The 21,599-nt window shown below is 42.3% G+C and overlaps 1 protein-coding gene across 3 annotated transcripts in view; it reads right to left on the bottom strand.

Annotated features, from left to right (window-relative positions):
• znf827 (zinc finger protein 827) overlaps window positions 1-21,599 on the bottom strand; it is a 67,742-nt gene that overhangs the window by 28,074 nt on the left and 18,069 nt on the right. For all 3 annotated transcript variants that reach the window (XM_015344684.2, XM_015344682.2, XM_015344683.2), the window contains exons 2-4: window positions 11,357-12,565; window positions 9,299-9,471; window positions 8,108-8,579 (exon numbers count right to left, since the gene is read on the bottom strand). In XM_015344684.2, the coding sequence (XP_015200170.2) occupies window positions 8,108-8,579; window positions 9,299-9,471; window positions 11,357-12,565 (1,854 nt within the window). The remainder of the gene's footprint in view (window positions 1-8,107; window positions 8,580-9,298; window positions 9,472-11,356; window positions 12,566-21,599) is intronic.

Here is a 21,599-nt window from a genome sequence, read left to right as displayed (position 1 = left end):
CTTATTTCTACATACTATATTCATTTAAACAAAAGGCAAAACCTTATGCTCCTGGCTTGAATGTTTTCTGAGAATACTATCTATAATTGTTTAGTGACAAACTGACAAGAGCGTTCTTCAGATGTTGGCTTTCGTCAGGCCTCCCGAGTACACGTCTGGCTCTCTCCCGGAGAGGCTGAGCTCACTTCTCCAGGAAAACCTTGACGATGCCACACTGCTTGCATACCTCACACAGCATTATTCACAAACACACCAATTAGTAGTTCTTTACTTATGTCAGAACCTGGAATGACATTGAGCCTACAATTCCAACGAAAATTCACAAAGCAGCATTGTTTTCCTTGTGGGCAAACGCTCTGCTCTGTAACTCCAGGGCCAACACAGATGGTGTGGGAGCTCCCCTCTGGGTGTCAGGCCAGTTCATCAAGGTTTGACTCAGCTTCTTCCATGCGCTCAGAAATGCTTCCAGACATCCCTGAGAATCAATGGGAAATTCTGTCCGTGCTGGTGCCTGGGCAAGGCGCAGCCAGATGGCTTGTGTCCACGGTTTACTGGAATGCGATTTTGGAGTGGCTTTCTCTAGCGTCTGCTGTGCCACGGATGAGCCAAACAGAACACTGACATGACTGTTTTCAAATCGAAACACAACCCAGGGGTTCAGGGATCAGAATTTTACCATAGGCCTATGTAAGTCTTCAGCTCACCACAGAACCTACACCCATAAGTGAGCTTTAACGTAAAGCTATAAGACCACACTCTGTGCACTGTTTATTACTGGTGGGCATTATCCCTTGGAGGACAATAATATTATGTTTATTATAGGATAAGAGGCTCTGTAAGATAATGATATGTTATCCTACAGAGCCTATTACATCCTGTTACAAGCCCCTTGATAAGATAAAAAAAAATGTAAAACAGCTTGTGAAAAAGACAAATGGATTTCCATTTCAGCTGCCTTTCAGCCAGCAGAAGCTGTCAAAGTATGTTGATGAATGAAATCTTACCAAATCAAAGCTTATACTCTTACACAAGAAATGACTTCCAGATGATGTCCGGAGGGTTTTTATGATATTCAAACCTAACGTGAGGAGTACCCCATGACACCATTCCATAAAGCCTATCATCTGAAACACGTCATACACACTTTCAACTGTAACGATAATATGAAACAAAATTCCCCGTGGATATAATATAGCACTAGGGCAGTATAGCAGCACAGCGGTTAGCACTGCTGTCTCTCAGCACTGGGGCCTGGGTTCAATTCCGGACCTGGTGTGCTATCTGCATGGATTCTTTATGAACTGTTACTTTCCCGTTGTAGGCTCCAGCTCCTCCTTGGCCCCGTACTGGATAAAACAGTGAGAACACGAACGGATATATAGTACTGACTGATACATCCTGTTTTATTTTTTATCATCGACTCTCAGGAAAATAATGTACCACCTCTTATAGGTGCAAAGAAAAATGGCAGCCCTCTCTGTCACAGATGCCCTCAGGGGATACATTGGAACACATTTTGTGCTCCTGGAAACATGTTACCGTATGTTCTCAGATAGCATTGTGCCACCAAGGCCCCGACTGCTCCTCAATGACATAGCTCCCAGACTGCTATCAATCTTCAGGTATAACACCGACTGCTGGCAGAGCTAACGGCAGCTAAAACAAATCTCTCTATGGGTGGAAACTGTGATGCCCTTGTTTTTCCTCTTGGTTGCATTCACTCCCAATTGCTCTTGGGGAGAGAATTGTGGTTAAGCTGCAATATGCTGGTGCAAAGTTGTTTTTTCTATCACCAGTTGAAATCACCCCTCTTTATGGTTTGTGTCAGTCCCCCATTCTCTGTATTTTTGTAAAAGAACAAGAAAGTTGAAAAAATATTACTGCTTCATTGGATTTGAAAAAAACAAATCCCATATTGAGATTTCAGGAACTTAGCATTCAATTTTTTCCCCACTCGTGACAACCTCCCATAGTAACTAACAATCCCGGAGTAGTGGTCTCGCCTCTGCACAAGGGTTCTGGGAAAAAGAGTCCCCCTGTCCTCATTCCCCCTGCCAAGATGGCAGCCAAAAGAGCAAGATGGGGATTCCCTGGAGGAACTGACTGCTCTAGCTGCAGTCTCCTGGCCTTTAGCTAGCAGAGAGGAGCCGCGCTCTCTCCCCTCTGGTCTGTTTCTGTGATGTTGCTGTACCTGCTTCCCAGCCGGCAGCTAAACCGTTTTGTTTTGTTTTTACACTGCAAATAGCTATCTGTTCTGACTGAAACCTGCCTGATTCTCGACATGCCCAGGTGTGTCGGTTATGTTTTTCTAATAAACCAGCAAAGAAATAACTTCTGTTAATTTCTAAGCAAATAGAATTTTCTTTACTTAATTTTATAGCTTGCACAAAAGCTCTGATGAAGCCATGTAAAGAAAGAATGAAAAGGAATGCCTGTATCAATTCAATCCAGCACAGCTGGCCCTGACCTTGTGAATGAAAAAGAATCAGGTCATTACAGCCAGACCCCTTGAGATCAATTCCATATTTCTTGTTGTGACATTACCCTCCTGAGTTGACTGTTTAGGTGCAACAAAATTACCCCGTGAGAAGCTCTATGCCTAAACAGGTCTGGCACTGACTCATGGATCCAGCCCAAGCTTTGCCCCCTTGTCCAGAGGCTGGGTTTACATAACAACTTCAGAGAGTTTAGTGGCGAGCCAGGACTTTCTTACTACAACCTTGAGCAATCGATGAAACAGACTGCTGGAGAGATGCAAACACTTAGCTTGCCCTTGTCCGCCTACAGCGCCCACAGCTGAACCAGATTAAATTAACCTGGGTCTTCGGAGCAGCTCAGGTTAACCCCTGAATGAGCTGCTCTTCTGCACTAGGCAGTCAGTGCCTTTTCCAACAGAGCACTTGGGTAACTTTAATTACATTTATTCTAATAAAGATTGGCATTAAAAGTTGCCACTCCACAGAAAAAAATGCTCGCACCACACAATGGATTCTACGCCGAGGATAGACTAAATGTGGTTAAAAGTGTAAAGGTGAATGCCGAATGCATGTGCCTCTTGAAATGGCGCTGCCCTCCCTAGATGATTTGTGAAAATGGGTCATATTTCAAAGAGTTTATGTGAAGAATAAATAATTAAACACATAAAAACTTACGATCGCTGCCAAGGCATGAACAAAATCTGCCACTGCCTCTCTGCAGCACATATTTAATAGTTGTGCGCGGCAGACACCAGAGGTTATCACTTTGTGGCTGAATGATGTTCCAGTTGAGGGAACTGCAGCCAGGATCCGTGCTGCCCTAACCTCCTACTCCTTCTGACAGACTCCGCTGCCCAGAACTAAGCAACCATGTCATCAATCTGCAAAGCCACCTTGTGCTGATTAATGGTGATGTGCATTAGTCAGAGCACTTTTAATTGGACCAGACCACAGCAAGAGAGGTGGGCAAGTCCTGCAACTGGGAGTCAGTAGAGGGCCGCAGAGGCAGAGGAGGTGCTGTGGGAAAGGCCTGAAGACTTGTGCATTGGTTTAGCTCTGATTTTGGACCAGCTTGAAATGTTGTCTTCTCAGGTGTCAGAAGCTAAGCACAACCTGTCTGTTAGCTGCAAGCTGTTTGCCTAATAAAGATCACACACTGCCTTGTTGGATCAGAAAGTGGGACATTTTTGTCTTTAATTTGAGATGCTAAGCTACTGTTTGAATCAATGCTGCCTCTTGGAAAAGGTGTGGAACTGTTAACTCTGATAAAATACTCTTTATTCTGCTGTTCTAAAAAAAACACTATACTGTACATGTACCGTCATCTGCATTACTGTTTTCCATTGTAAGATAATGTTTTTTGGGGGCATCCATATGATTACGTTGCAGTTTTGAACATGTAGTAATGAGTATACCAGACTTTCCAAAATATAAAAAAAACAGCCTCAATGTAGCCAAACAGGTCTTGAATGTAAATGTGCAAAAATTCTCAGTGCAATCTGGGCCAAATTTGCAGTAGACGATCTTTCTGTGTCCCTCAGTTACAGTAAGAGATGTGGAATACATTCAAAACAGCTATCAATGGAATTTCTGGTTTTCAGCCCTTTATTCTAGTAAAGCTTAAAGAGCTTGTGATATTGTCTCAGTCAAAGAAGGGCCATTTAAAGGAATATCTTTGGATTTGTTTTACTTATATCACATTTCTAACATTGAAAACACCTTTACAAATCAAAACACCCAAAACAGCTCAGCCATAGACACAGAAGGCATCACTTAAGCTCTGTAGCAACCTGTCTTGCTCACTCCAACCTCCAGGCCTCTTTCCGAGAGGCCTGGTCAGAGTCCTGCTCACTGTGGTAAGAACGCAGGCCAGATATGGCTACTGCCTTTTTCTTCCTTATCCATCTTGTCTACTTGTCTCAACCCCTTACTCTACTCTCTGAGCTGGAATAACATCAGTACCTTTCCACCTCGGACACCAAAGACTGCCTACGCAGTGAAAGTGAACGTCAGTTTCCATGAGCAGTTTTAGGGTGGCGTGCAGAGGCTACACTGTGTGCAGTATAATACATTTCTTCATCACTGTTCTTTAACACAGAAAAGTTTAAAAGTACAATGATGACTCCCAATTTTAATCCTAAAAAAACACATCCCTACTGAATGTTTTTTATATTTCCTATATGTTTGAATATATATACACAAACGTATGAAAGCCAACAGCAAGGATCCATCTTCTTGAATAGAGTAATGTACTTGGCAAAGACGTTAACTTTTTTCCCCAAATCACTGTCTCTTCATTCCAGCTCAGAACAGTTGAAACTGCAATCCACTGTCTGAGTTTTTTTACATTTGAAGCTGACAACATCACAAGACAAATTGTATGTTGTGATTTCACTTTTAAGAAAGGTTTACATACTTTTACGTTTAGTGCATCTCACTTCACAGAGTTTCATGCAGTCTCTCTTTGGAAGCTGACTGAAATGATCACTTAAAGAAAACCCAACACATGCTCCTTGGATCCAGTTCCCATTGTTCCTGCTCTGCTCCGATCAATGCCAAGGGGAATTGGAATGATAACAGGAAGAGCATCAGCTTGCTCTGGTAACATTTTGTAGTCCTCTGTTTGATTTTCAAACATATTCAAGGGATCATTAAGATCAGGAATTTTCCTCAGCCCATAAACATACAGATATTAACCAAGTACTAAAAAAACAAAATAAGACTTGAGCCTACTCATTTACAGCTGACTATAATTACCACACGATATCTAACTTAACATTTTTAGCACGGATTCTAAAGCAGCCTGCTTCTATTCAGTTGCAAGCTCACTTAGCTACAAATACGCCCTGTCAGCCATTTCAGCCTGGGTTCAGACAGATGCACAGGACAGAAATAGCTTTTGTTAGGATTTCTAATGATTTACCTGTGGCTTATGTCTGGTTTTTTTCTATTTTTTTCCTGAGGAACGTCAGTGCTGACTTAAGAACGGTTGATCATACCTTTTTGGTTAAAAGGGTTGCCGGTATTAGTGGATACCATGAACACAATTTGTCATGGTTTAAATCTCATCTAATGATATAAAATAATTTGCTAAATTGTGTATTCTTTACCTCTTGACAAAACTGGACAACCTGGTGTCCCACAGGGCTGTGTTCATGGTCCCATTCCAATAAGTTTATTTGACTACTGATTATTTGTAGGTATGATTTCTATTTTCATTTCAATGCTGATGACACCTACTTTTATGATCATTTGAAAGCTGACTCTGATCAAGAACCGTCTGCTTAGATGCTTAGATGTTAAAAAAACATTTATACTCCTAAACTCTGACAATACCTTATGCTGCCTTGCTCTCCTTAATCTGATTCTTAAATTTCAGACTTGTGAATGTAACTTTTTAATCTTTGAAATGTTGTTTGCCACCATTTACGTCTCTCACAACCCTTAGGGAAAATAAATGCCTCCTGTTGTCAGTTTTTAAATGCACGTCCACATAGTGTCCATTTGTTTCCTCTAGTTTGTGTTTCACTAGTGCCCTTCATCTTAATGTTTTATGCATGGTAGTAGAGTCAAAGTAGCAGAGTGGGAAATGTTTACTCAAACAGAAACAACCATGGGAACCCAAGCTTGGAATTCCAATTATGTCAAAGATCTTGTAAAGTCCATCCTCCTGTTTCACCTCAGGAAGTTCAAAACAATCAAAATTGCATCTCAGTTCAAGTCAAACGTGGCTGGAAGTAAAACAGCAGTGGACACAAGGACCATTTATCACCAAACCCACACTCACACATCCTCTTTCCCTCCTTAATGAACTAACACACTAACAGCCAGAGAAATGAGATGTCACTTACTTGCCCAGCTCTATCTTTGTTGGCATGAATGTGGACAGGAACCATACTGCTCACTAACATGTCTCCATGTGATGCTTCCCTCCCCTCCCCCAACCCGCTTTTCAACCTTAAGGGTGTCAGCTCAGCTCCAGGTCAAAACTGAGTGGTAAATATGAGGAGGCCGTTTGACTGGAGGCAGTGTCCTTATCTCCTTCATCACTGTGGACTCACCCCTCAGGCCCGACGAGGAGACCATCTTTTATTCACTAGTTATTTTTCCCACATTCATAATTTCTCAAAATTATAAATTTCTCTGCAAAAAACGAACATGCTATTCTATTCTTTGCACCTTGGAAACGTAACACACACGCCCACCTTTCATAACATAGCTAGAACACACTGCTCTCAGCTACGCTGAGATACCACATTGCATATCTTAAACGTGTGAAATGCATGTATATTAAACTGAATCAATAAGTGTTTAGACATAAACAATTCTCCAGGATCAAAACATTTACTTTCTTGCTCTGATTTCTTTAAGGCTTAGTGACATTTTTAGAATTCACCCCCTGAAGGCAAGTCCCGAGAGTAATTTATATTTGATTAGGAGACTGGAAGAGGAACTGAATTATTGCACCAGGAGGAGCTGAATTAAAGCATCTCAAAACACTGTATACAGAGAGATTTGGAGTCAGAGGGTCCCAAGACAGGGTCAAATGAGGGTCCAGAACTTTCCTAATTTCACATTCATTTTTTAATTTTGAATTATATAGGAATTTCTAATTAACCTAATGTTCAACTACATGACAGAATGATCCTGATGTTTCATCTCAACATTGCAGATAAAAAGCAAAGGCCCTCCGTTTTTACCCATTTTTATTTTTGCATTCAATTACAAACGCACCGTTCATCTTTAACAAATTGCACTCCAGAGCTTCTTTGCTTTAATACAAATCCCAAAGCGCATTTTCCAGCAATGCTAATCAAGTGTAACTCAGTGCTGTCTTTGGTACAGATGGTCCCCGTTACAATACTTTAAAGTTGTATATGCTTTGTTGCACTTAATCGATTAAGAAACTCGACATTAAGATTCCCTAAACAAATGTCGTTTCTCAAGGCACAATAACCCAGTATCGTAATTAAACATTGTTGTTCTTGTAGACAGTGCCGTTACACATAATTTAAGATTATGAATCGCTATGCCCCATTTTAAAAGTTGACTTCTTACCACCACCGTGCAATATGTCTCTCATTGGATTAGAGTGGATTAAAGTGTGATGGTAAATGCATGTAGTGTGTAGAACAAAAGTCTAACATGAAACAGCGAACAACAATTTGTTGTTTTTATGGGCTCTAGGTACATTAACTGTATATATCCATTATTGAACTGTATGTTGGGAGCGCAACTCAGGCTAATTACATATTAATTTCACTTTATCAAGTAATTTTACTGTAAATTGTACTATTTAGGAATTTAACCTGGACTTATAATGGGACCCTCCGTACTGTGTTTGCTTAGCTTCACGTGAGACACACCATCCATCTACTGTACCTTATGATCTCTTAACTCAACTCAATTCTCGTCTTGACTCTTATGGGAAAAGCTTTGTTCTTAAATTTATAAACTTAGGGTCCCGAACCTCCACATTTAATTTGTTCGTATGGGGAAAAATAATTTTGCTACATGTCGGGACTTTATATGTATACCGGGATTGGCCTGTATATCCTTTCGTTATGTATTTTGGGTGGTTAGCTTGCGCATTCTCATCTCTCCAGGTGCGAAAGCAATGCACAGCCTACCTGAGAGCTTTATGAGGAAGTCGGTGGCTGTCTTGGTGGTGATGTCGGGGCTGAAGAGAGAGGCGGGAGAGGGGAGGCTGGGTTTCAGCCCTGGCTGGTCCAGAGGCTTGGCGCTGGCGGCTGTCTGCTCCCTGCAGAGGGAGAACGGCGACAGCGTGGACACGTCCCTCTCCTGGGGCTCCTCCTTGATGTGCATGTGATTGGGGGGCTCGGCAGGAGATGCCCCCAGCCTGGCGTCCTGCGGCTGGGGGGAGTTCTGGCCTGCGCCCTTCAGGTCCCCCAGAGCGGCGGCGTCGCCCAGCACAGAGCCTTCTCCCTCCGTGTCGGTGGTGACCTCCTCCTTGACCTTGACCTCCGTGCGAGGAAAGTGCTGGTGGCAGCGCATGTGCAGCTTGAGGCTGAAGTGCCGGGAGGAGGTGAAGGGACAGAGCTCGCACTGGAAGGTCTCCCCTCGGTCCTGGTGCTGGTGGACCTGCACAAGGGCACAGCATTGACCCAGTTCAGTGAGCACACATCTCCCCTTGAAAGAGTTCCTGCTGCGCCATGTCACTGAAGGTCAGGAGAGTCACCTGCCCGCGCTATATACATTACGAGATCCATACATGAATTCACCCAAAGTACGTGACAAAACTGCCATGACAGAAATGTCATCCTTCAATTTAGAACCTAAAGTGTTCCCAATCTCGAAAAATACAGTATATATTTAAAAGTTGTGGCATACAAGTGGTTTAAAACAGAGTTCCAGGTTGTACCTGTATGTGCTGTATAGACACCTTTGATTTGACCTATGATCTATAACGCCTATGTCATATGACACAGTAACACACCAACCAGAGGGCTCAAAGGGAAACTATGTGGAAATATATTTAAAACTGAGAACAAGAAGCCCAAAGGGTTGTGGGAGTCTGGAACAACCCACCCAAGCCATGTACTTGAAGCCGAGACCCTGGTTTCTTTAAAGAAACGCCTGAATGAGATCCTGGATTAATCAGCTACTGATGACCAGCTAGGCTAGACAGGACGAAAGGCCTCCTCTCTTTTGTACCCATTTTTATATCCTTGTGATTTAAAATAAAAAATGGTTAGGATCTCTTTACTAAAATGACTCTGAGTGCACGACAAGGAAGTACAGCAGACTATGCAGAACCTTATTTGAAGTACGGGTGCTGTGAACAGGTCAGCCCGCCCTACCTTCATGTGCGATTTGAGATTGTCTTTGCGAGCACATCGGAAGGGGCAGAGGGGGCACTGGTGACTCTTCAGGCCTGTGTGAATCACCATGTGTCTCTTCCAGTAGCTTTTCCTCTTAATGACCAAGCCACACACCGGGCACTGAAAGGGCTTTCCACCATCCTCAGGAGATGCTGTGGAGAAAGACAGAAACAGACACTATAAAAGCCACTGGAATTTAATGGTAATCTATTTTTCTAATTTCAAAGGCACTGAAATAAGGGTTACATTAACCAACATGTAAGTCAACTCAATAGAATACGTTTCTACAGGAGCATTAAAAGAACTGACACAGCAAAAAAGGAAAGTAACAAGGGTCAGGTCGAATTATCAGAATGATCTATAGTCATAGAAGAAGCTAAGCATTCAGAAATGCATTTAAAAACACCAAAGCAACAGGGAGTTTAAATGAATTGAAAATAGTACTGCACATAACTCATTCAAAAAAGATTCTATTCTGGATCTTTTCAATAAATCAAGCTCAGTAATGAAATCTTTTAGAATATGAGAACTGAGAGTGGGCCATTAAAGCCAACTTTAGAAACTGACTTCTTGTCTACAGGATTCTTTGAGCACATCATAAAAAGCTATTGGTAGCTGAGCTCCAAATGTCATTAAAGAAACAGCAATTTATTTTTATATGTTATATATATCCTAGAGTCTTTCAGTGCAATACTGCTGGTCCAAGGCAAGAGCCATTCAAGACTTCCTGTGACATTCTAGGATCGGCAACACACACTGGTTCACCACATTGGCCTAGCCTTAACCCACTCAAGGACAAGCCGAGAAACATCTCTGCTTGGCAGAGTTTATGGAGGAGCATCACCGAGGCCTGTGAGCAATGTGTCTTTCCAGTCTCACCATTTCCCTTGCACGCTCATGTTCCAGCTGATGGTAGGCGTCCGCCAGGTACCGATCACTTAGGGCACCTGGCTTGAATTGACTTGGCTACAGGTGGTGAAAGTCACAGCCTAACAGTGAATCAAATGGCTTTTGGTACAATGTTCATGTCAAGAGCCAGGCAGACTTTCGAGCCGGATTGCTGTGCTGCCCTTCAGTTTTAGAGCTCCTGCTGTACTGCACTCTTGAGTATAGCTGTTTCACAAGCAGGCTTGTCACCCTGAGGACTACCTGGGAGGAGCAGTACAGTGATCCACACTGTGGTTTATTCTCTACAGTGGAACGCACTGCTGTAGCTGCTGCGCTATGGAACACCACAGAGCCAGTTCAGAGCTCTCTTCTACAGCCGCTCTGTGGTGTTGAGATGAGAAGAGACACACACCACTGATGAAGCCGAGAAAAAAATTCGAATGAGACTAATTTTAGCTCCGTGTCTCTTTAATGCAGTGGTTGCCAAGGATATTGTATTAATTTAAAATTCAAGATCTCTGTAAGAGGATTTACTTTTGAAACAGGCTTGAACTTCACCTTTGAGACTAAGAAGCATGACATGTTATTTCCACTCATGATGTACAAAGAACAGGTAAGACTAAAGCTTTGCTAATAAAGAAACATATTATTTATTTACCTAGCTAAATGTATTAACTTAAAAGCCTTATTATTAGTATTATTTTTATGTGTAATAATAAAGTGCTATACATATAAAATAGAAACAATTAACTGGAGAGGAGATTGTGGAAATAAATTGCAAAGGACCAAGTAAAGACCAACATTTTCAAAACCACACTGTACTTGGTATAAATAAATCGTTAATAAATTATCTGGAACCTCCACCACAGAAAACGTCCAACCTCACATGGAGCTCATCGGACTGGGCCTCTTTCAAAGACACACTCCCTCAGCCTAAAGCCTCACGCTGTTTCCCAATATTAGGCCTGCACTCCCTTTTTACACCACACCAAGCGTTTCCCTTGCACACCATGAAGTGCACCTGAATGGAACAATCACAAACCAGAAATTGTAAGACAACAATCAAGTGAGATAATCAAGGCAGAGACTTTCTGAGGACCCTTCCCAGTCTTCTCTACTGCACATTATTACTTCTAAAAGATACAGTACCTCCTTGACTGCTCGCTTTAGTCCTTCCTTTAGGAGTGGTTGGAAGCAGCAGTTCCAGGCTCGGGGAGGATGTGGGCATTTTCTGGTTCTTGTCTAGGAGGGGCTTGACATCCTCCAGTGGTCCTGGCACCAGTGGTGGCTCCTTCTTGTCAGCCAGCAGGCTCCCAGCCGCCCGAGCTGCCACCTCCTTGAGCAGGGCCGCAGAGGAGGTCATGGAGACCAGCGAGAGGAAGGAACTGGCAGGGGCCTGGTGCTCTGTCTGGCCCCCAGAGAGACCCCTCTCACTCACCTTCTTGGACAGGGCTGCCAGGGTGGAGCTAGCCGACTGCGGGCTGAAAGGAGAGGCAAAGGCGTCAAAGCGCACCGCATCTTCATTTCTGGACCCCACAGCTGTGGCGGAGGAGGAGGAGGAGGAGGAAGAGGACGAGGAGGAGGAGGATGCCACAGCGCTCTTGTCCTGGAGCACGGCATTGGCTGCCGCTTTCAGCTTCTGGATGGCGGAGTCCGGGGAGAGGCTGCTGCTGCTGGGGGCCGAGCAGCTGGTGGGTGGCCACTTCTCTGGTCCACCCACCCAGACAAAGCTGCCGGCACAGCTACTGCCACTGCTGCCGCTGCTGCTCGTGCTGGGGGCGAAGGGGTCACATGGCTCTTGTTTGATGTTCGGAGGTGCCGTGGAAGCGGGGGACACAGCCGTGGAGCCGGTGTTGACCAGTTTCCGGGCAAGGGCACTTAACTGCTGGGCATGATGGGAGGAGGGAGAGAGAGCCAAGCTGGTGGCCAGGTTTACTGGAGGGGAGTCCCCTCCTCTCCCTCTGGCTGCTAGGTCACCTGTGTCCAGCTTGAGGGAGCCTGCCTCGAGGAGACGCCTGAGATTGCTGCTCAACGGCTTTCCAAGGGCCTGAGAGGCGTCCCCATAGAGAGAAGACACAACAGAGGACAGGGCGTCCTTGGCAGCGTAGCTCCCTGTCTTGAAGGACTCACTGTCCAGCCCCAAGAGCTCCAGAGAGTTCCCGTGCACCGGAGTGGGGCAGCCCAGGGAGCTCTCGGCGGAGGTCTCCTGATCCTGCTGGGGCGCATCAGGAGACACCCGAAGTTCATCCTGCACATCCCCATAGGAGGACTCGGAGCGAGTATCTGAAGCATTCCCAAACCAGCTGTCTTCTGGGACCGTCTCTCCTTCGGCTTCTTCCTCCTCAACTCTGTCCACATCTGCAAGGCAACACAACTAAAATTAGTTCAACGGTGCCTCAACAGGGGAACATGCACAGGATTTCGGGAGGCATTGCAGTGACGAGCAAAACAAAAAAACCCTGAAGTGAGAAAAAGAAAAACTGCTTTCCAATAAATTATTTACAGCAGGGCTTCCATCTCAAAGCTTATTTGTGATGTCCCAGTCAAACTGTTTTCAGGGAATTATGCCCAAGCAAGAAATGATGGCAAAGCCAGTTCTCTTTGCTGAAAATGTTCTTGACAGAGAAAGCCAGGTATGTGAGTAACAATTATTAACAGGTCAGGAATTAAAGCTTTGAATTCACTGGAGATACACAAGCATTATATTCACAACATCACACACAGAACATACTGTATGGTATACTGTCATACTCCTGGCTTTTCGTTTGCTGAGGAAGACTGTGTCCTACAATAATGAGGATTTTGAAACAGCAGTATGGAAGGCCCTCACGATTCACATTTTCTTACATCCAATTGAAAATGTCAAAAACCGTTGAGTCTGAAGAAAGGACAAGTGGCTACTGAAAATGCTTTCTAACATGAACTACAGAACTTTTCACCTCTCACACAATGTGCCGAACAATTATTTCAAATCAAAGTCATGACAGGCACTTTTAATGTCTTCAATTTCTGTTGCATGCCTTGTCTTTATTTATAAGAGTATAAAACTATATGGGCAACGACCTCATAAAAATTTGCAGATTGGATGTCTTCACCTTAGTCGCTGTTATGTTTTTACAAATCTCTCAAGACTGTTCAGGTACAAAGGCAAAACTGAAACAACTGTCTCCTTTGACAGCTGGTTTTAATAATAATTAATTGCATTCACATAGCACGTCAGGTTTCCAAAAAGCTTTACACTAACAGGCAAAGAACCAAAGTGTTTCATCCAAATTATGGCACTTTTAAAGCACAACACACCCCCTCCATCGCCATACTGGGACCCTTGTTTGGAAATTGTGGTTCAGGGTATAGAGTGCCACCTACTGGTCCACCAGTAAAATTTAATTTTAACAAGTAAAAATACAGATACCCCAAATTGTCCTCAATGTTCTCACTTCTGATATGGCCTTCAATGTTCACTTGCATGTGTTTTTTTAGAGATCATTTAGAGCCAGGCTGGACTGTCTGACTAGTAACAAAGCTCAAAATAAAATTCAAGACAGATAAACACTTGGGTTAGTCATAGTCATGTTCAGATAGTTAAATGGTCATTTATAGCTGTTAAAACATAAAAAAATACCACTGAAAATGTTCCAAAATACAAGAGCTTGATAAACACCTTTGTATAATAGAACAATTCCAAATGTTCATGTGTGTCTCATGCTTTTACAGTCTTTCATACCACCTACTGTATGGTATAAACAATTAGGAAAGACTTCTGACACATTAGTTATTACCCTTAATCTAAAGAACAGCAGGATAGAGGCTTTTTGATCTGACAGCAAGTTATAATTTTACTTTCACCTCTTCTTACAGAACACTTCCTAAACCCAAATTCTTTATTATTCTTCCTGAAAATGGACAAATTAGATCCCTCTAAGTATTATTTTAAAAAACAAATCAAGAAAAACAAACCTACGGTAACATTGTGCTTTTTAGGATTGCAGTGTAAGCCTCTGAACTATTCAGGAACCTCCAAACGTTTCCCGTTTCACTGGGGTATATAAAGAAATAACACACAGGAGACTTTCAGTTGCCACATGCTTCACGGAGGCAAAAGATATCGCACTGTCAAATCGCTGTAAAAGAATATGCAAAAAGTGGAATCTACTGGCAACCTGGGATCGTGGCAACCGTGCCAGAAAAACAGCAAGTATCTTGCCAACGCAGTCTGTGTGACAAGTGGTTCACAATGTAACTGTAAACTCACATGTAACAGCTGGAGAACGCCAACACAAACTGCCATCTTCAGGATGCAAAGAGCTGAAAAGAGACTCAAACCCGCATGCGGCAGGCATGGCCAGGCTGCAAGGAAAAGCCTTCTGAGGGCGAACTACAAAAAGAGGCGACTCGCGAGTTTGCCAAACTACATCTGCTTGACAATTGGAACCACGTCTTACTGTCCAATTTAAATGAAAATGGAGTTTATTAGCCGTGCCCATCACTGTCGTATGATCATTAAAAAGGTGAGGCTTGTGAAGGAAATGCTCCTGGCCACTGTGAAATATGCTGGGTGATTATTATATTTTGGGGTTGTCTTGCACATACAGGTCCTACAGCCCTTTGATAATTTCATTCGGAACATGAACTCCAAACATCTGATTCCCTCTGCGCACAAAATAAATGTTGTTAACCAGCTATTTTAATCTTCAGAACTCAGTCCAATCCAATATCTGGGTTTGAACTTAAGAATGCAGTTCTCAAAGAGAAACCAAGGGTCTGAATGACCTGGAGTGCTTCTGCCTGGAGGAATGGTCAGAAATCCCCCCTCAGAAATACTAGAACCTCACAGCACACTACAGGAGGTGTCTTGTCAGTTACATCCTTGCCAGTGGAGGATTTACAAAATATTAACCACAGGCGTGTTAATAAAAGTGACACTAGTGTTTCCTATAATTTATAACAAAAATGACTTTGCTCTGTGGAATTCTGTTAAGATTACAGTGTTACTTTTTTGTTTTTCAGCAGGACACATTATGTAATCCATAAATCTTTTTGTTACACGATGTTTTCATTCCTATTTCATTGAGGGTATAAATAAACGTGGAGGGCGCAAATTCTACCAAATATAAACAGTATACTTGTGCACAGATATATGTAAATACCTTTGGCAAGACACAGCAGCAATTACAAAAAAAAGGAACTAGTTCTAGTACAGTAGAACAACTTGATTATCAAACTCTTTTATTAACCATATTTTTCCCATGGTTTGAAAAGAGTTTAGTAAAGGGGTAACCATGGCAACGGGCCCTTCTGGGAGGCTAGACAGCAAAGATTAGGGTAATGGAGGTTACAGAGCTTAATAAATATTCATGAGCCTGCGGTTACCACCAGGGAGGCAATAAGGATAGGGTTAAGGTCACGGTGGGTCATTAATATACACTTCATATATCAATATTCATAAGCCTCAGATAACTGCCAGCCAGACAAGGGCGAAAGAAGAAAGTGAATATTCTTGATAACCTATTAATATTCACAAACCTGTGAGAACATGTTGTCAAAGCAACAGGGTCTGTATTGCTGCTTGGCCACACCTCAAACTTTTCAACCTGCTTTGTGCTGCTCCTCACACTCCTTTACATTACTATCCAATATCAACAAAATGTTGAGCAGCACACAATGGAAGTGTGACAGGGGCAATCACAGAAAAAAAAAGCAGCGTTGATTCGGGTATGTGTTCCAAACACCAGTACTGGCTCATTAATTACATTTAGTGGCATGGCTTTTGAACATCTGTATTTTAATGTTGTGCGATATATTTAACCCCTTTTTGGGAGTGAAGGTTTGCTTTATCATGGCACCCCTGATGTGAACCATGACTGTCTTCTGGTTGAATTGTGTTCCTTAAGGAAGAAGCACAACTGGTTGCCAAGCAACTGAAACATGCTGGTCTGCAGGGATCAGGACAGTCAATCTACTTCTGGCCAGCAGGGGTCACCATGCCCTGGAGAGGTGAGAATTGAGGCCAGGAGGACAATATATGGATGACACCACAAACAGGCCTACTGCATGTGTGGCAATACTTTAAGAAATTTTAAAGTTCTTAGCTATTCAAATGATATTTACATGAGGCTTTCCTCCATGACATACAACAGATGTCTGTTGAACCTTAAATATCAGCTGATAAAGAGAAAATACTTTAATTAAGTGCAATTATAAATGGCTTATTTGGAGAATAAAAGTAACTACTTTGCAGAATATTTGAAATTTGGATTTTCACATGGAAGTTTTGTGGTACAATGCTGATTTAATGCTTCTCGATTTCAGACTGTTAGGTCACAATTTGTTTCATTTTGGAAAGGGTGTGTAGACGTTCTATAGGTGCTGTGTACTATATGTGCATAAAACGATTTTTAAATGCACTCGATTTCATCTTACCTCACAGTTGAACTAATCAGAAAAAAAGCTTTTTCTCATTCAAAACTTTCATCATTCTGAATTTAAAATACCATATAAAGGGCGCAACTGGTTAACCTGAGCACAGGCTCATTATCCTGTTGCATGTGCTATGTGCTTTATGAGCCTGTATCAAAAAGTGTCTTCCAGGCTAGAAACAAGAGCACAACCTAGCTGACTGTGACCCCCAAGTGGCGGCGTGCTATTGGCTGAGCGCCGCCGAGGGAAGCTGGTAACAGTTGGCTAGGACTCTTTTGGCTCTCAGCAGCATAGTAACACCCATGGCCTCCTGGGCACTTGCAGGCTTGCAGAGCTTTCATGTGCGATGTCTGTCTTCCAACCAGCACTGAACCTTGAGTATTTGCTCCAATGGGTTAAAACGTGACAGGCCGCAATGAGGGCGGGTCAGAGAAACGTCCTCACTGTCCCCCCATGTGCGGTCACAGGGTTCACAGCTGCAAGGGGAGACATGAAGAAAGCCCACACTCGGCTGTTCCAAATCAGGTGGGTATAGAAAAGAAGACAACAAGAGATTCTAAATTTTAAAAGAAAAAAAATACAATACCACTCCTTTTGACATTAGATGAAAAAGAAGAACTTAAAACCCAAATGACAACAATCATTTCAAGTGAACCAGACTGGAGGCCTCCAACACACTCTGCCTGAACTCTCTGAGTGCCATCATTCTTCAGATACACTTGTGACACAGACAGCAGCTGACAGGGCAGATTCACATGGTCATAAGGTTAGAGCTCTTGACCTGCCTGTTGTACAGCTTTCGCTCTGAACCCTATCACCATGTTTTCTCCTACATGCCAAATTGGCCAACTACCTGAGACTCGATCATCTCAAAAAATGTCTTTTAAGCAAACAAGGGTACAGGAGAGGGTGAATTAGTTACTTTGATTAGTGAATGCAGTAAATCACTGTTATAAATCGATTTTAAAGAGCAGAAAAAACACACACTGAAAGGCTTGGCCGCATTCCTGTAAAGAGCACTATCTCTGTTAATTTTTTCCTTGAAATGGAAATGTTTACTACATAATAGGAAGAAAATCCAGATCGGAGGAGACTCTAATTCTTGCTCTTCTCCTTTATGGAGAAAAAGTGGTTTAGGACATTTTGGCTGTGTATGATATAACTTTCTACTTAAACATCTAGTAGACTGCTTGATTATAAATAAATTGAAAAGCACACTATCAAATGACAAACAGGGGTACTAAAACAATGTGTGTTTACCCAAGCTGAGTGTTCAGTTTTTGTATGCCGGGAGGAAGACTGTGTTAGAAAAGAAATGATTTTTGTGGGGAAAAAACATGGGTCTACTGAGAGTTGTGGAGACGAAGATTAAGTACACACTGAAGTATGAGTGATTTAATGTTTTACATGACACAAGAAACGGGGTTCTTGACTTGTTCAGAACATATCTAAAAAGTCACTATTTCCTTCCATGGACCCCTCCTAATGTTAACAATACATTAATACTGAATATTACAGATACATTAATACTAAAAGATTCAGTATGCTCTGAAGGCCAAATGCCACAGGATTTACAATGTTGCCTATGAATGCAGCAAAATTGAAGCTACCAATTTACTTTTACTATTTGAAAGGTACTTATTCCCAGGTCCCAAAGCCTCTAGCCGCGAGATGGAGACTGAATTCTAGAAAGGATACAAGCATACTGGGACAATTTAGATACACTGATTAAAAAGTGATGACATGCAAACTCCACACAGAAGGTGCCCGAGATTGGAAAAAACCTAGGACCCAAGAGAAGCAAAGCACCAGTACTAACGGCCTTGCCACCATGCTGCACTTCTTGAACTCATACGGAGTGTCTACAGTGTCTCATACAGACATAAATAGATGGTCTAACTTCAAAATTGGAGGACTGGGTGAGTCATTGGCATAACACTAAAACAGAACACAAGAATATAATTTCCTCATTGAAGAAAGGCAATGGAAACATCTTTGTTTCAAATAAAACAAACTCTAGTGTTTAGTAAGACAAGACAGAGGAGGAGCTTCAGCAGACACCTATAGTTTATCTTCTCCTCTTAAAACACAGAGGCACCATCACACTACCATCTCACACCTGCAAAGCCATAAGCCCCTCAGGTACTTACATCATAATGAGAGAGTAGTCAGAAATAAGAATTAAGAAATAAGGCCATTAAACGTCCACACAGTGTCAGGCACTGCGTCCCTGACAAGACTGCAGGCAATTCTAATGAGCACATACAGCAGTCTGCCTCGTTAACACTGAATGGAAAATACATTGGGCAAACAGCATCTTGCATGGGTATGTCTCTATAAATGACTTGTACTCATGTTAAAAGGGAAGGTAATTCCACTAATTGGGGCACTCTCAGTATCTCATTCTCTCCAGTTAACAAACACATCTACACATTTGTCCTGTCTCATTACTTTATAGTACATCAATATGATAAGTGGACTGTGTTTTTTTTTCCAAACAGGAGACAGAATACGAGCTTATCATCATGCATTCATTTCACAATTCACTTTTTGTCATTTGCACACCCTCTCCCTTGGAAACCTTCATTATCTTCAAAGTAAAGCTGTTCATCAAGAGGATCAACTAATAATGCAATGTCAAATTTAAGCAGCGTATCGTGCCAGTATCCTTATACACTGGTTGGGGAAAAGAAATGAAAAATAGAAGCACCTCACATTTTGGCAATCCATTAGTCTCAATGGCTGGGCTCCTTTGGAAAGGAAGATTAATGTGTGAAAAAATGACAATGTCGGTTTGCACCTTTTCAATGGAGGTCTGGGTATTTCTGTCCCTGTGAACTGCTACTCTTTTGTATCACACTGCAAAAAAAGTCACAAGCTTCTCAGAGGACTGGCTCAACTCTTTGGCTTTTGGGCACCCACAGCAATCTGAGTTACCACGGGAGGACGAGAATCCTCCAGTTACCTTCCCACGACATGGCTGAGATTTCCCATGCGGATCACTGGCACTACTGTGAGGAGGGCTCATCCCGCACTGTGGGATCTAACACCCACAGGAAACACTGCACTTTTCCAAAAGACCCAGCATGCACCTCTGCACTGTGCCTTGTCATTGCCCCGACAACCAGGTCAGATCTGTGAACAGTTCCCTGGAGTGGTCAGTGAAGTTTGGGAAGACAACACATATACAGTACAGACACTGTCATAAAGAGGTCAAGGACAGCAGAATAGCATAGTCTTCCAAGTAAGGACTGTAAACAAGTGAAGCTTAATTCCACGCTGAAAAGTAGAAAGAAGAAACACAAGGTTTCAGCTGCTGAGCCTTCTTCTTTGGAGATCTGATTTACTATGATGGGGCAGTTTTGCAATCAAAAACTTGTATGAACATTTTACAACTTTTGCTAGACTCATGACTTATGAGACTAAATATTTTGCATATTTGCTGTATGAAACTTTGATTTCCCCCAGTTTCAGCACCTATAAAAGTATTCTGGTCTGTCTTGATAATCAGATCTGAAGAATTCAATGTGTGTAAATGCGTGCAATGCTCGTTTATATTTTACATCAGAATGCATTGGCTACCCCAATGGCCGAAGAGAGATTTTTAATCTCGTTGCTAATCTTTCAAGAAAGTCCCTTTTCAGGTCCCGACCTCCCTTTCTAAACTCATACTGCTTGACCTCAACACAGACCCCAAGAATTTAATGATGGATTTCATACTTTTTCAAAATAAAAAGTAAAGCAGATCAAACTTTTGATGTTTGTAGTGCCAACAGCAAATTTCGTCATGCTCTCCCTGGTGATTGAAATTCAAGGCCTGTGCAGATTTTAAAACCTTGGGTTGAGCTTTCCTTTGTTGACACAGTCCTATGGTGAATACTAACTAAGACAGGGGTGGTGAACCCTGGTCTCAGAGAGTCACACCAAGCACACAGGTCACCCGCAAATCACCAGTTTGTGAAGACATGGGATACCTGGGTTTTGATTAATTTAGTAAATTAATTGCTTCAATTTACTCAGGAAATTGCCAACTGTGCTCCTTAGGAGCTGCACGGTGTTCAGATTTTCATTTCAAGTGATCTCTAAACTCTAAACTCTTTAAGGGTGACCCATAATGCCTCCTGCATTACTACTGTGTAGGACCAGTGCACGATCCCCCTGAAACCAAGCAATAGGATTTTTTACAGCTCACGCGATAAAGGTCTAAAGAAGAAAATAAGTTAAAAAAATGATAAGGGCTAGGCTTGACTACAACATGCTATCCAATGAAAGCTCTTTATTTGCTTTGCTATTTATTTATCAACTGCATTATTTTAAGTGGGGATGGCCTATTGTTTTCACAGGAAAGCTTGCAATCCTGTGAAGCATAAGGCCAAACATTTTGGACAAAATGGTGGATGCTAAGAAAGCAAAGTTAGATGTCTTCTCATTTGAGCCCTTGTGGAAAGATGAATACAGAAAACATAAAGAGTGTTCTGTTTGTGCTCCATGTTGGGAGACTGTCACTTATTGCACATCAACAGTCCAATGACATTTTCAGACAAAACACGACAAACACTTCAAGGTTGAGGTGGCCAAAGCTGAGTCTATAAACAGACCACAGTGAGGCACAGAAACAAATCAGCATCTTTACTAATTTCTGTGTAAGTAAAAACCAAGCCACAGAGGGAAGTCCCAAAATCACACAATGTGTTGCAAAACATGGAAAGCCATTCAGAGGTGGGGAGAATAAAAGAGGCTTTTCTTAGTTGTTCGGATGTTTTGTTTAATTGTTTGCCCAACAAAGACATGGTCATCACTAGAATTAAGGACTTACCTGTGTCTGTTAGATTGATGGAGAGACACATAAGTAAAATGGCTGAAAGACACAGACATACAGTAGCTAATACATTTATTGATCATTTTGAGGAAAGAGGAATTGACATCAAGAAAATATTTTCTGTGCCGACTGATTGTTCCTCTGGTATGGACAGGA

Source organism: Lepisosteus oculatus, chromosome 1, assembly GCF_040954835.1.
Source record: "Lepisosteus oculatus isolate fLepOcu1 chromosome 1, fLepOcu1.hap2, whole genome shotgun sequence".
Lineage (NCBI taxonomy): Eukaryota > Metazoa > Chordata > Actinopteri > Semionotiformes > Lepisosteidae > Lepisosteus > Lepisosteus oculatus.
This window is presented reverse-complemented; position numbering and strand designations above follow the sequence as displayed.